The following is a 16127-nucleotide window of genomic DNA, read 5'->3' as shown; positions in this document are numbered from 1 at the left end:
GGGTTGGGCGATAAATTTGACTCCCTTGGGGATATTTGGTAATGTCTAGAGACACTTGATTGTCACAACTGGGGGGGGGGGGGGGGGAAACCAGCATCTAGTAGGTAGTAGCTAGACATGCTGCAAAATATCATACAATGCACAGAACAGCCCCTACAACAAAGGATAAGCTGACCCAAAATGTCAGTAGTGCAGAGGCTGAGAAACTCTGTCTTAGTTAAATGTCATTGCCATCAATGCCCTGCTGAGGTGCTAGTGACTATGCTACAGGCTATTCCCAAAATGTGACTTTCCCACATATAGAAAGTTTCTCTGTAGTTTAAAGCCCTAGGTGGCTTTATTGCTAGCACCATTGTTTTCCCTTCTAAATGAAACTTATATATCACGGCACTTACAAAATAGCAATTCATTATTCATTGCAGTGTAAGAGGAGAATAAAATGGCCAGCAGGTATATGGAATTCTTCTGGTCTCCTCAAAAAGCTAGTTTTAGTGTGGATTGTTTACATGTGACCAAAAACTCACACTTTGCTTATCATGAACTCGGTGTTCTTAATGAGAGCTGGTCTTAGCTTGATCACTGAGGTGAATCCTGGCCAAAGTCTGCTGAGGAACTCCAGATTTCTGGCCTGGCTCCAGAGCCTGTAAACCCTGCAAAGATTGTTTTCATGATCTGTTTCTCCAACAAATAGCTTCAGTCTTCATTAAGGGCATTCAGCTCATCAATATAACATTTACAAACTAGCAGATGAACAAAAAACCCACACCCAGAAGATCATAACCAAACATCATTGATCACACCCCACCTCTCTCATTTTAACATTGACCAGAATATCCTGACTAATTTTACAACCCGAAAAATGATAAAAACCTGAAACTTGAGTTATTATATCGGCAAATCAAAACAGGTCTCTTCAAGTTGTCTGCAGTAGAATCTCTTTGAAATCAGGTAATGGATATGCCATGAGTCAGACCCCTTTCAAACTCTGGATAGCTCCAGCCACCACGGCAAAGATACATTTAATGCAGTTGATGATCTTGGCCAAGGACAATGCACAATTGCTGTCAAATGTAGCAACAGCACCAGGTAAACACGCAGTAGCAATGCAGGGAAATCACTGGAAACACTCAGTGGGAGATGAGGCCAGTGTTTCTAGAGCTCTGGGAAGTCAGAGGTGCTGCCTACCTCTCAGGTTAAAGGTGTCCAGTGCCCTTCCTCGTTGTCTTCTTTGCATGGGCATTTTTAATCTTACACTTTCTTGCATAAAAAAAATACAGTGCATGCCCTGTGGTTACAAACAGCATGGAGATGAAGACCAGCAAGCCAAACTGCTGCGGCCGTGGGGCCAGCATGACAAGGATGAAGTGGATGAGGTCCATGAAGTAGTTTAGGGAGCACTGCACACCGTTCACCGCCCCTCGCTCTGCTTCTGGAACATTCTCCTGCAGAAGCTGGGTCACAGTGAGGTCAAAGGACCAGAGGCCTGCAGGACAGCAGGGTAGGGGAAGAATAAGTGAATAGATGTCAGAGGCCCTTGGTGAGAATTCTGGCTCTGGCATTGGCTAGCATTGTTGCCTTGGATAAACAAAACTTTCTGTTGCTCAGTTTCCTCATCTGTGAAATGGCAATATTTCAGGCACAATCTCATTGGAGGATTCCATGAGATAGTACTGTAAAATGTGTAGCACTGTGCTGGCCATTTGCTCATGGTAATTACTGTTACAATTTGTGGGATTCTAATTCTTTTTGAATCACCATCACCACCGTCATCAGAGGCACTATAGCTTCACTTTGTATGCATTTATTTATGCCCCACTTCATTGCAAAAATGTTTAGGACAGAGAGCAAAGTCTTGGGCTTCAAATCTAGTTTCAGTTCTGGATTTTTTTCTCTTCCTTCCTGATTTGGCAGGAACAACATCTCCCCTAGGGGTTCTTGTGCCTGCCCCTGTTGTCCCACACCCAGCTTCTACCTGCCTGTTTGGTTTTCCAGCCATCTGGCCTCCTGGATTCTTCCCGAGATCCAGCTCTGGCTCTGCAGAGGCCTCCTGGTTGCCTCTATCCCAATCCCTGAGCTTAGCTCTGAAGTCTAGAATTATTTGGAGATAATGTGCTGTGTCTGCCAGTATCTGCCTTTGCAGAGAACCTCAGATCCTCTGTCCTCCAGGGCTGCCCTAGCCACTCTGCTGTGGCCCTGACCACGGGCCCTGACCAGGTCCTCATCCTCCTGAGTTTTTCAGGGTTTGGTCTGCTGAAGACCTTGCCCTGTACTAGACTCAGACCCAGAGCTCACCTGCAAAATCTCCACACCTGGCCCTTAGCATACTATGCTTACAGCATTAGGAAGAATTTGTAAAATGCTGCCATGGTACAATGTGGAGTGCTCAAAGACATAAGGGCTCATTATGCACTGAGAATTATTTCTATACTGAGGGCATAAAGAGTTACAGTTCTTAGATTTTAAGAAGCAAAGTGACTTTCAAGCAACATGCTAAATCTTGTTGTAGCCAGAATTCTATAATCTAATTTCCATCAGAATGGAAACAAGTATCTACTGAGCAAATACCTAGGATAAGCTTGGTGATATATACGTGATGGAGACCAAGGCAGGCCATAGGCCCCTGCTCTCAGTAACAGGACCAGTCATCACAGCCATCAGGCCTGACTGTGCTAAACATGCTAACAAAGCTCAAGCTGTCCTTTTGGACACACGCTTTTAATGCCTGCAGATTCAACACCACGCCACCAATCCCAAGGTCATTTGTAATCCTGATCAGAATAAATGTCAATGGTACCTGCTGGTGCTGGGTGTGCAGGTGTCAGGGGACAGCCAGCATTGTGATTCTCTGTGTCTCCCTGCCCGCCGTACACCCCACCCTCACACAGCAACACTCACAAAAGCAGCCAAAATTACAGCTAAAATATAACTATGGCTGGAGATGAGCGTTGATATACATTTTTAACAAGAAGCTCCTGTACTTGAGGAAAGTCTTGTGCTAAACATGTTACCTTCAGGAATTATTTCAGCACGTCCTCAGGACTTTCCTGATAGGAGGTACTATTATTATTATCCCTGTCTTATAGATAAGGAAATAGTGACACAGGGAGCTTAGGTAACTTGCCAACTTCATCAGGCAGTCTGGCTCCAGGTCCTGAGCTGCATTCATCATGGGTATCAAGATTGTTTTGTGTGTCTGGAATCATCCAGCACACAGCAAAAAAGCCTGCTTTTACAGTAGAGGAAAGGCTGAGGTTCTCTTGTACTGAATGCTTCTCCAGATGGCAGGCACTGCTGATGAGCTTTCATGTTTTCCAAATATGATCACTTCCTTTGTGTCAGGAAGAACCAAGTTATCCCAGTAGACAGGTCACACTGGTTGGCTTTTTTCTTTCCTTTTGAACTAAATACTTTATCATAAACCTTAAACAGCCAAACTTCTCTCAGTTGTTTGTGCAATTAAAGGCTAGAAGTACAAGTCAAATACCCTAATAAAAGGTAATCCACCCATCAGTTACCCTACTTAAAATATTTTACAGATTAGATAATCTCCAAATGAAAGTATAGGTTTCTACATCAGTTGTTTGGAATCAAGAACACAGTTTCTTTCTTGCACATACACATTACATCAGAGGAATGAGGTTCCCAGGCTAGCCCATAGTTTTATAACCTCTTGAATTGGGCCTACCAAACTTTCATTTCCTCTCTCCTAATATTCCAAGGTTTCTGTAGACCAAGAGGCTTTCAGCAGAGTCAGGAACACATCCCCTTCAATCCCATGGTCCCACCCCACTGTGGTTTCAGGGGTGAGAAGGTAAAGAACTGAGCCCCAAGAGGGCAGGAGCTTGCTTCAATTCCGTGCCTGGAGTAGTGAATGAGGTAGACAGAGGGGTGTGCGGGAAGGGTTGTTGAATGAATGGGGAAGATGTACTTGTTTCTGATCCACACCTTTCACCACCCACCACCACAATTTCTACTGTCCCTGTTTTTGACCTGGAGGTGGGAATTCCCTGACTCTGAGCTGTGGTCTCAGAGAGGGACTTTGCCTTGAATTTGGGGGGAGGGAACAGGGATTGGTCAGAGAGATGGTGCTGTCTGGGTAGAAATCTATCATGGGCAATTCCATGCCAAAAAGCAAGGCTCAGTCTCTTTTCAGGCTGGGAATCTACAGATCTAATCATGAGGGCCAATGAGCTGTTAAGTGGTTTCTGTTGCCATCACCATTGATCCCCAACATGTCATGTTGGAGTCATCAGGCATCAAATGACAAAAGGTTTTTTAATTTTTTTAAAAATATTTTATTTTATTTTATTTTGTCAATATACAATGTGGTTGATTATTTAATAAACACCCTTACCAAATCAGATCAGCTTCACTGCCAGGTATGAATGACATAAGGTTGGTAGCAGAGTTCAGAAGCCAAATACTTGGGGTAGACACACTTGTAGACTCTCAAGGTTAGACACCCCATCTTTGGGGAAGGATTGCACTGTCTTCCCCCAGGCAGCTAAGGAAAGACTTGGCCCCACCAAGCTGCCATCTTTCCTCTCTCCTCATCCCAGTTCCACAGAGAAAAGATCCAGGTCAAAATACTCCTTTGATGTAGATGCCATCTGTAGCATTTACATGATCGACACCCAGGAAATAACTAGTTTCCCTTCCTCAAGTCTCTAAGTTTTCACTTTTCAGCCTGCCCTTTGCACCACTGACCACCATCCCTAGAGCACTCTTCCCACTCCATGTCACCTACTTAGCCTGGTCTAGGAAGCCTTTCCCAATCCCCAAACCCAGATTTGGTGTCCCTCCTGTGTGTTCCAGTTTGTCTGTCCCTCCCTAACATGACTCTTATCACTCTATATTGTTGACAATTGTTGACTTCTTGCTTATCAGTCTTCCACTCAGACTCCATGGGGCTAAGACCTTGTCTGATTAAATCACTCAGGTAGCCAGACTGTCTACGACAGTTCTTGTCACATAACAGATTGAATGATGTAGATTTACAATGGCACAGCAGTGAGACTATCAAATGCTTCTAAGACAACTTAGCAACATCACGGGCCGCAGAATCCCACACCACTCACAACCCGTGCTCACCGATTCTCGCCAGGATCACACCAGAGAAGAGCAAGGCAGTGGAGACGTAGGACTCAGGCTGCTGCTGCTGGCCTTTGAACAGAACCATACTGTTGGTCCAGTGGATGGAAGACCGGTCTGGGACGATCGGTTGGTTCAGGTTTCTTTCAAAGGGATAAACATGTACCTCGTCCTCTTTTAGCAACACATGGTTTGAAGAGGAATTTTTGCTTAATGAAAGTAAGAAAACAGCCAGATCGAAAGGACTTCCAGGAGCAAAGACAGAAAACACGCAGAGCATTAGACAACCTATGTGGAGCCAGCTGGATATGATTCTCGTGGTGACCAAGCCGTAATGCCTCCTGAGCCGGGTGAAGAGAACTGTGCCCGTCAGGCCACATACAGCTGAAAGGGCAGTGAGGATGCTAAGCAGGGAGGCTCCGATCCCCTGGGTGTAGGCGTAGCCTGTGGTGATGCAGTCAAAGCCCAGGACGGTCATGTAGAGGAAGGCCAAGCCCAGGCCAGCCAGGAAGACAGTCTGCCTGCAGTACGCTTCCCATCCCTGGAGGCACGCGCAGAGCAGCCTTCGCATGTTGTGAAGCAAGGGAAGAAACCCTAAGGTTGTGGCCTTTTGTCTTTTAAGGTTAGACTTCTGGTCCTTTGACTTTTCCAAAGTTCTGTGCTTATTGATGAAACCATCAGTGGTTTCCCAAGAGACTGTCCCACCTTAAATAAAATCCAGATAAGCTTTAACTCAGACCTCTGCCCATATCCCCTCAGCCCATCCCCAACCTAATCTGCTTCTTTTTTGGACAATTCCTGTGTACACTGATGGCTTCCTATCCCCAGCACCTGTGTCTCTCTCCAGCCACAGGAACGTTGAGTGGCAGGCTATTAGTGCCCAGAAGTTAACACTCCTGGGAACAACTTTCCACCAATGAGTGACGAGAGTTGGTGGAGAAACGCCCCAGTTTCCTTGGCCCTTGGTGGGACAATTCTGCGGTGTGCCCTGCACAGTCCCTCAGAAGGTTTCCAGCAGGCTCCACCCAGCTGCCCTCAGCAGTAACCAATACATGAACACATCCTTCACTGGCTTTTCTCTCTCCCTGTCTCACTTTCCATCCCTCACCGTGCTTCCTGGGATCACATTCCAGTCAGCTAACTTTTTACCCCAAATCTTTGTTCCAGGGATTGCTCTTGAAAGAACCTGAACCAAGACACACAGTCAAGCCAAGAAGGTAGGCATCGAAAGGAGAGGGAGGATACGGGGGTGTAGAAGACAAAATCTTGCACACTTGAAACTTGGTCATAGGTCCTAGAAATAGTGATAGGTATTTCCTTTGGTTATTTTTCTGAAGAAACAGATACTTATGAAAGAAAATGATAAGTACCTTTCAGTCTTCCAGGATAGAAAAGGCAATGATTGTAAACAGATTTGAAAATATCTAACCATTTGTGAGAGGTATTTAGCACAAATTAAGACAAATTCTGAAAATGACTACAGGAGCCAAATAGGGCTGGGAAGGAAGGAGAGAGTGGCAGGTGTGCCAAATCCATTCTAGACCAAGACTGAGGGATGGGCGAAGCTCTTAATTATGGAAATGAATGTATTGCCAGAGCAGGTTTAAATAAATAAATTATGACAGCAACAGCAACAACAATGAAAAAAATAGCTAACATTAACTTAAGTCTTACTATACACCAGGAAGTAAAATAGGGCTTTACACAGACTGTCTTGTTAAATTGCCACACATCCCTATGAGATCAGTTTTGTTATAGTTTTTACTTTACAGATAGTGAGACAGAGTCTGAGTGAATTAATCTTGTGTGGTCACAGAGGTAGTAAGTGGCACACGGGAAGGATATAGCTCTATCTATCTATGTATCATCTATCTACCAACCTACTTATCCATCTGTCATCTAAGTATGTAATTCTATCCATTTATCTATCTCTATAAATACATATATTGCACTCACACAATGAGATCTTGTAGACTTTGCAAAACAACTTGAGAGAAAAAAGAATTAATTATAAGAAGTCTAGGGAAAAAAACCTGAGGTCAGAAGCAATTTTTGGACTGTGTTGTACCAGGCAGATGACAATACCATCAGGAGGTAGGGATGGCTCTTACTTTGGGAAAATAATGTCATATCTACTAGTGGGTCCCCCTTCATCATACCCATCATACTGTTAGGGAATTTCTCATTGAAAGGAAAAAAATCAAAAAACTTGTTGACAGCAGGCATGGCCAATTTATTGTATTGTCTTTACTAAAGAGAAACCCATACTCCCTGAGACAGTTGCCTCTCTAATTTAGCATCTTTGGGGAGAATATTCATGAGTGGGGTAGAAAGGAGTAATGCCCCATCACCATGTGATAGGTTGTGCAGATCGTATACAGCACAGTCCTATGGCAGTGCTACTTACACTGTAGTACCTCTGAATGAAGACCCTGGAGTTGTGCAGTGCACAACCTGTGTAACTGTACATTGCTGCCCTGTCTTGTCACCACCAACAAGATAAACCATATGAACTACATGACCAATGGCACAACTGGAGCCTTCTCATTTATCATGGTTTCTAGGCACATTTGCAGACAAAATGTCAAGATTATGATCAGACACAAGTTCCGGAAAGAAGAAATGAAACATTGACATAAAGCTGCAAAAAAATTAAATAAATGACAAGAACTCTCTCTGAGTCTAAGTTACCTTGAATGTTCACTGTCTCCTGTTGCATTTCTAGGATGTGCCCCCCTGTTTGTTGCTGAGGTTTTACAGCCAGTTGGGGAACTAGTTGATAAACTCTGGACAGAAATAGAAATTCTACAAGAAGTGAAACCAAGTTCCATCCAAGAATGAAACCACAACCGATCACATGAGATGCCCATGCCATCACCTGGCCCACAGACAGGGGAGCAAATATATTGATGATCTGGTCCAGCCGCCGGAGTGCTGCATTCATCCCTGTGAGTGAGAGGGGACATTACGAGTCAGTAGATGCGTCCTTCCTTCTGGTGAATTTCACATCATGCATTTGCTAGATTTGTTAGCCATGCACTGGGTGAATTATGCAGAAGATGGGAAAGATCTCTTTTGGTTTAATTATGGATTAATCATAGGATTTCCAATTGGAAAAGACCTTCAAGATCAGTTCTGTTGGAACTTGAACAATTAACAGAGGAGTAAACTGAGGAATAGAGAGACTAGGTAACGTGGAGCTAATTATCCTAACTCCCCTGTTTCCATCACACTCCACTGTTTTAACAACAGTAATATTAATATCCATTATCATAACTAACATCGACGGGGAGGGAGGAAGCAAGGGAGGGTAGGGGACAGAAGTAGTTGAATACTTACTGTGTCCTAGGCACAAAGTTATAAGCCTTCTACATATATTCATCCCTCTTACTCCTCATAACTTTAAGAGGTGGACAGTATTTCCCTTTACAAATTAGGAAACTGAGGCACAAAGACATGAATTTATTTGCTCAAGATCACAGAAGGCAAATGGTGGAGCTGAGATTCAAACCAGGCAGTCTGAGTCCAAAGCTTATTCACTTAACTGTTCTACCATCATTGCAGAATATATTTACAAGATTAGTTTTTAAATTGTGATGAAGCTCAATGGGGATCTGTGCTTTATTTTAGATTTCTTGCAAATTAATTAATAGAAAATAGAAATGAAGATTTTCATCACCCAAGGACAGAGAACACCTAAAACACCCTGTCAGCCAGCTTTTATCCACATAGCTGTTTTATTTTGGGTAGTGTTATTTAAGCCACAGTACATCTAAATAAGTGTAGTTTAAAAGAAAACATGATTATAAGGGGCTTTTACTCTTTGTAAGGAGTATATTTCCATAGACTCCTCCTTAATCGCTTCCTTTATCTTGGCCATCAATCCTCACGAACACTTTCTAGCAGAGAGTTGCACAAATATAGGGTACGACAAGATCTTCAGCTTTAACTTGGCAATTTGAACATATCTCAGCGTGAATGATCCAAGTTTTATAAATGGAAGAAAAAAACAAAGAAGATGCCAGAGTCTTTTACTTAGCTCCATATTGGGAAAAAAAAATTCTATCTCCACTAACAGTGATAACCAACAGTCACATTTAAGGAAGAATTATTTTTTTCTTTTCTTTTTGCTCTTTTTTTTTTTTTTTTAGCAGCTGGCAGGTACAGGGATCCAAACCTTTGACTTTGGTGCTATCAATACCACGCTCTAATCCACTGAGCTAACTGGCCAGCCTGAATTTTTTTAATAGAGGCTTATCACTGTCCAGAATTAAGACATCTTTTAATTCATTTATTTTCCATTCCTAAAATTGCCAAGGAATTTCTGTGATGCATTTTGAAAGGCTATGTATTCTTTCAGTGATAACAATATCAACCATTTCTTAGGTGCTTCCTATGTGCATATAGACTGTTAAGTCTGCAAATGGTGTGTCTCATAGGATCCTTCCCAAAACTGAGCTGGGGTGGGGAATGGAGGTATTTAAGTGTGTGTGTCATTATTTTTCCCATTCTACAGAGGAGAAAAGTCAAGTCCAGAGAAGTTAAGGACCTGGCCCAGGGTATGCAGCTGGTAAGAGGCATAGCTGGTTTTAGCTGGATTCAAACCCAGATCTGGTTGATTCTAAATACCATTTTCTTAAAGGCTACTTTACATCCTCTCTCAGAGCCCAGATTGGCTCACTGACTCTTTCTCAGCTGATCAGAGGACCCTTGAGACTCCAGTTGTCACTGCTCACCAGCCAGCTGGCCTCTATTGTCACCTGTGAGGCTCACAATCCAGTCCCTCTGAATGGTGATGGTCACTGCGGTGCCTGCCAGATTTGCCAAGGCCGCCAGGGCAATCACCACTGCATAGCAAGCCACCTACCAAAATGGGAAAGGGAGTTTGGAACCCAAGAATAGACTTTCCTGGCCTACTGTGGTACATACAGTTACTTCTCTGAGAGCTCGAGGAACATCTAAAGACCTTAGAGAGCAAAAGGTCCAACATAGGTTGGAACTAAAAATGTTCCTGAGTTAATGCTAAGCATTTTCTTCCTCCTGCCCCATTAGTGCCAGATCTGATGCTAATTTGCACCTTGCAGACACAGACTCTGCTGTTCTGTTGCCTTCGTGTCTGTGAGATTTCAGCTCAGATTCACAAATTAGGGGTGAGGAGAACACTGAGGGAAGATTAGCCAGATCCAAAACTAGTGAACAGGGCCATACAGGGATGACTCGCTGACGGACATGCAGGGCTGTGTCTGTGACACTGTGCTGGAGCCACAAGAGAGAGGTGGGAGACACTCACGGTGAACCAGCCAGGCCAGATCTGTTCCATCTCCCTCCTGTAGGAGAACACGAGCATCAGGACCACGCAGCAGGCGGTGACAGAGGCGTTCTGGGTGAAGAGTGAGGCACGAGCAACTGCAAATGGAAACATCCCAGAGCCCCATATTTATTCCTGGTTTTAAGAGGCAGGTCACATCTACATCATCATTTAATGCAGAGTAACTGCATTTGACCAAATCCCTGTGCCAACCGGGGTTATCATTTTCATCAGCAATCATGGGCTTAAGTAGGAGGCAAAGAGCAGGCTCCTGTTCTCACCAAAGACAATGCATTTGCAACCAAAAGAAAACATAAAAGTTGGAATTTGCAAGTGAATGGAAATATATTTTGAAGAAAAAATGATATAATAAGCAGAATTCTAGATAAATTAAGGACCTTAGAATTTTCTACTGCTACATCACACTCTTCTGGATTTAATTTGTGACTGAAGTTATCAATTTGGCCTAAGGACCAACACTCCAGATTTTAAATAAACTAGCCTTTTCAATGGCATGTTTCAGAGACTGCCTTTTCAAGTCCCCTAGGTGGAATGAAAACAGTCACGTTGACTAGCAATGAAAAGAACAGGAAAAACTTAGGAAATCCTATATTCTTACTGGTCAGATGAGGCTTAAGGAGATTTTATAGCCAAAATCTAAAAGTAGATCTACATTTGAACAAATAAGTTTTCAAATATTAGTTCCTAGTTTAAACAGATTACCTGTTACAAAAAATATCTTTTACACATATAAATAGTCTTTAATAAAATAACACAAATGTATTATACACTGATAATATCAGAATATTAAAAAGAAAGAACGTTTTTCAGGAATTTGATCTAAAAACCTGTACTTGATAAGAATCTAAAAACTATATTAAAATATTTTAAGTGTAACACCAGTGAATACGGCACAAAGGTGTATAACTCTTTTTCTGAGTTTTTGTTATGTTCTACAGCTATTGAGCTCATATCTGTAATTTTACTTCACTAAATAAACCAAAAAAGCTAGTAGGGTTATAGTGGTCCACATAATTATGTATATCACAGCTAAGGGTATTACCTTTATTTCTAGGTTTCCTGTCAATCCAATCACCAATTAATACCCCAAATATTAATACAGATCCAGCCACCACTAAGCCAAACACTGCTGTTAGAAGAAGATTGTGTCCATATAATTCTATCAGGAACATAGATCTGGCAAAGTGCCACATCCGGTCTCCCTGCAAGGCAGTAGAGGCAAAGCATATATCAACAATCATTGATTAAAAAATGAAACAAAGTTAAAATTCAGAAAGATGCATTTCTCCCAAAGGATATGTAATATGCAAGATTTAAAAACAGAACGTCAAAAGTACACTTTTATGCAATACAGCTGTAACTTTATTTTTGTGCAATATAGTTATAACTTTAAAAAGCTAGATGGAATATATTCTAAAATCTTAAAAGCATGAAAGAGCCAACAAACTAATGAGAAAATATCAGACAAATACTTGGGAGAACTTCAGAATCCTAAGAAGTAAACCCAGGATACCCTGAGACACCTGCTGATGACAAGAAAGAAAGAGCTGTGAAACAGAACTGCAGTGTTGGTGGCCTTAGAAAGTCAGATAATAGAACACCATGTCACCAAAGATGGGGACTAAGATAAACTAGTTCCCACTTTAAGCTGAGATCCCATGTAACTACACCCTTAGGTTAAGTAAGGGTAAACTGGAAGTAAAATAAACCTTGCATGGATTTGTATCTGTACACCCCATCTGTATGGTCCAGGTTATCTCAAGCCTTGAGCTTGGGTTAAATCCCTGTGCTAACCAGGGTTTTCTTTTCCATCAGCAATCATGGGCTTAAGTAGGAAGCAAATGGCTATTGCCCACTGTGCATCTGGTAGAAGCCAATTAAAATCCTCTCTACAGGAAGGTGACATTATCTTAGGCTTCAAAGTACTCCTGCAATAATTTTTAAATACAATGTCCAGCACATAGTCAAAGATAACCAGTCACATAAGGAAATGAGGGACCATGAGCAAAATCTACAATAAGTAACAGACAATAGAAACAGACCTACTGAGGGCCGGCCCAGTGGCACACTGCTACAGTGCCCTGCTTGGGAGCGCGGCGGCGCTCCCGCTGAGGGTTCGGATCCCACATACAGACCGGTTCCCACTCACTGGCTGAACGAGGTGCAGGCGCGACACTGAGGGTTGCGATCCCATTGCCGGTCCCGGTCCAGTACGGGTGCGACACTGAGGGTTGCGATCCGTTGCCGGACACGAAAAAAGACAAAAAGGAAAAAAAAAAGAAACAGACCTACTGAGACTTCAGATACTTAAATTATCAGATACAGATTATAAAATATTAATGCTTACTATATTCAAAGAAATAAATGTTAAGTCTGACAATCTGAGCAGGAATTGGAAACTACAAAGAATGACATGGCCAGTTTGAAAAAAAACTAAATAGAAATTCTAGGACTGAAAAATATAACAATAGAAAATAAAATTAAAAATTCAATTGATAGATTCCATAGCACAACAAAACATAGAAAGACAGAATGAGGGGAAGGATGGTAAGAAGATAAAAAAGGAGAAAAAGAAACACATAATGGGACAGACAAATAGAAAACACAAAATAAGATGGTAGATTTAGCTTAAATATATCATTAGTTACCATTGAGTATAAATAGACTAAATGTTCCAGTTAAAGGATAAAGATTGACAAATCATATTTAAAAATGTGATTACATGCTGTTTAAAGAGACACATTAAAACAAAAGAATAAGGGCCGGCCCAGTGGCGCACTGGATAGTGCGCCGCTTGGGAAGCGCGGCGGCGCTCCCGCCCGAGGGTTCGGATCCCACATACAGACGGTTCCCGCTCACTGGTTGAGTGAGGCACGGGAGCAACACCGAGGGTTGCGATCCCATTGCCGGTTCCCGGTCCGGTACGGGGGCAACACTGAGGGTTGCGATCCGTTGCCAGACACAAAAAAAGACAAAAGACAAAAAAAAAAAAGAATAAGAAAGATCGGAAGTAAAAAGATGGCTAATGATATATCATGCAAATGCTAACCAAGAGGAATTCATATCACTAAATAATATCAAAGTAGACTTTTCAGGCAAAAAATGCTTCTTGAAATAAAGAGCATCACTTCATAAAGATAAAAGTTCAATTCATCAGAAAGGTACAAAAATTCCAATTTTATATGTATCTAATAATAAGGGCTCAAAATATATGACACAAAAATATATCAAATTAAAAGGAATAATAGACAATCATTGTGGAAGATTTTAACTCACCACCTTCCTCTTGGTAATTGACAGAACAATCAAAAAATATAAATGTATAAATATATATTAAACCTGTGTGTGTTTGTGTGTGTTTGTTCAACCCAAAGATCACATTAAAAAAACATCATACCCAACAACTTCAAAATACATATGCTTTTTAAGCACATGAAACATTTGTAGAAATTAACCATATAATGAATTATAGAGCAAATCTTAACTTCAAAGTATTGAAACTATACAGAGGATATTCTCTCACCTCAAGGCAACTAAGGTAAAAATCAATGAGAAAAAAAATCAGAAAATCCTCCATATATTTGTAAGTGGAGGAATACACAAAGGTACTTCAAAAGGTTAATGGAAAAATGGAATTAAAAAATAATAGGGATCTTTCCATAAACTTTTTTTTTTTCCTTTTTGTCTTTTTTCGTGTCCGGCAATGGATCGCAACCCTCAGTGTTGCACCCATACCAGACCGGGACCGGCAACAAGATCGCAACCCTCAGTGTTGCTCCCACACCTCGCTCAGCCAATGAGCGGGAACCGGTCTGTATGTGGGATTCGAACCCTCGGCGGGAGCGCCACCGCACTCCCCAGTGGCGCACTGTAGCTGTGCGCCACCGGGCCGGCCCTCCATAAACTTTTTGAAGATCCTTCATATTTCCAAATAATTCATAGGTCAAACTAGTAATTACAAAGGACATTATAAAATATTTTTGACAAAGCATATCAAAATTGATCAGATGCATTTTAAGCATGGCTAACAGAGAAATTTGTCATCTTAAAGGCATATGTTAGAAAAGAAAAGCTGAATTTAATGAGCTAAATATCTATGTTAAGTTTGGAAAGGAACAGAAATTAAACCCAAAGAAAGTAGAAGAAAGGCAATAAAAATAAAGAGCAGAAATTAATGAACTAGAAAAGTGAAGACACGATAGAAAGGCTCGATAAAACCAAAACCTGGCTCTCTGGAAAGACTAATGAAATAAATTATGATACATTGCCTAACAATATACAGCAATGAAAAGCACCAAACCAGGGCTGCATGTGACAACATGGGGATTACAAACAATGCTGAACAAAAGAAGCAAGACATTACAGAATACACATGGCAGGATCTCGTTCACATAAAGTTAGAGACTAAATCAATGCTATCGTTTAGGGATGCCTACACCAGTGGTAAAACTGTAAAGAAAAGCAGGGAAACAAAGGCCATAGAAGTGAGACTCATGACCACTCCTCATTGGTGAGGAAGGGGGCGTGGCTGAGAAGAGCCCCATGGGGACACCTGGGTGCTGGCCACGTCCTAGTTCTTCACTCGGGTGGTGGTTCCATAAGACTCATTCTATAATTATTTGTTATACTCACCCTCATACATGTGTTTTATGCACTGTCCTCTATTTGTGCTGTATTTCATCATTAAAAAACACTTTTAAACAAAAGTACACACACATTTTGTGTTCAATATTTGAGATATTAGAGTTGTCCTCAATATTACAGTTCTCTTAACCATCCAAAATACATTCATTTCATTTTGATTCATCTTACCCATATCGATAAAGCACAGCTTCCATAAATCAAAAATCTTGGACTCATGAGGTAGATCAAAGCTGCTCCTAAAACACATATATCCAAACCATAAATGTTATTAAACAGTAAAAAATATATATTTATTTGAAGTAAATTTTGCCAGTGGACTCAGAGAAATTAAAATGCTGTTTAGCATGAATCTGCTTTTAGAGAGTAGCCCAGTGCTGAATAAAAATACAGGAAAGCATATGGTTGACTCAACAAGGTAGGAGATTCTCAGGGTTTTGTTTTGTTTTTCTTTGACTCAAAGCAGTCATACTCATTGTCACTGAGTGACCACTGGGGACATGTTCAACCATATCCTTTTTCTCGAGTCTAGAGATAAAGTCAGCAAGTCCACAGGGAGGGTCCCCTTTACCCAGAAGGAACAGGGACGAGGGGGAGGTCGCCAGAGCTGCAGTGCTTCTCCATGGGTTCCCAGCTGCAGGGGCCTCCTCTCCACCCTCCCATTGCTCAGAAAACCGCAGACTCTCCTCTCTTTTATACCTCTTACCCCAATCGGTCATCATGTTGCCTGGATCTTCTATAAAAATATCCCGAATCTGACCACTTTTCACCACCTCCACTGCTACCAGCCTAGCCACCCTTGTCTCTCACCCGGATATTGCAATAGTCCCCTCACTTGCCTCCACTTCTGCCTTGTTCCACTTTCAATCTATCCTCATCAGAGCAGCCAGAGTGGTCCTATTAAAAACCTAAGTCAGATCATGTGACTCCTTTGCTCAAAACCTCTAAGGGGGGCCGGCCCGGTGGCGCACTGGATGGTGCGCCGCTTGGGAAGCGCGGCGGCGCTCCCGTCCGAGGGTTCGGATCCCACATACAGACCGGCTCCCGCTCGCTGGCTGAGCAAGGC

The 16127-nt window shown here is 42.0% G+C and overlaps 1 protein-coding gene across 1 annotated transcript in view; it reads right to left on the bottom strand.

The window, feature by feature from the left end:
* Positions 1-1193: 1193 nt before the first annotated feature.
* Positions 1194-16127, bottom strand: part of LOC103585930 (solute carrier family 40 member 1-like) — a 19274-nt gene continuing 4340 nt past the window's right edge. The window contains exons 4-9 of the mRNA XM_008567035.1: positions 11463-11622; positions 10382-10497; positions 9828-9954; positions 7783-8037; positions 5092-5796; positions 1194-1483 (exon numbers count right to left, since the gene is read on the bottom strand). Of these exons, the coding sequence (XP_008565257.1) occupies positions 1194-1483; positions 5092-5796; positions 7783-8037; positions 9828-9954; positions 10382-10497; positions 11463-11622 (1653 nt within the window). The remainder of the gene's footprint in view (positions 1484-5091; positions 5797-7782; positions 8038-9827; positions 9955-10381; positions 10498-11462; positions 11623-16127) is intronic.

The sequence above is a fragment of the Galeopterus variegatus genome, unplaced genomic scaffold (assembly GCF_000696425.1).
Source record: "Galeopterus variegatus unplaced genomic scaffold, G_variegatus-3.0.2 Scaffold286, whole genome shotgun sequence".
In the NCBI taxonomy this organism is placed as follows: domain Eukaryota; kingdom Metazoa; phylum Chordata; class Mammalia; order Dermoptera; family Cynocephalidae; genus Galeopterus; species Galeopterus variegatus.
Note: the sequence above shows the minus strand (reverse complement) of the source record. Positions and strands in the feature narration are given on the sequence as shown.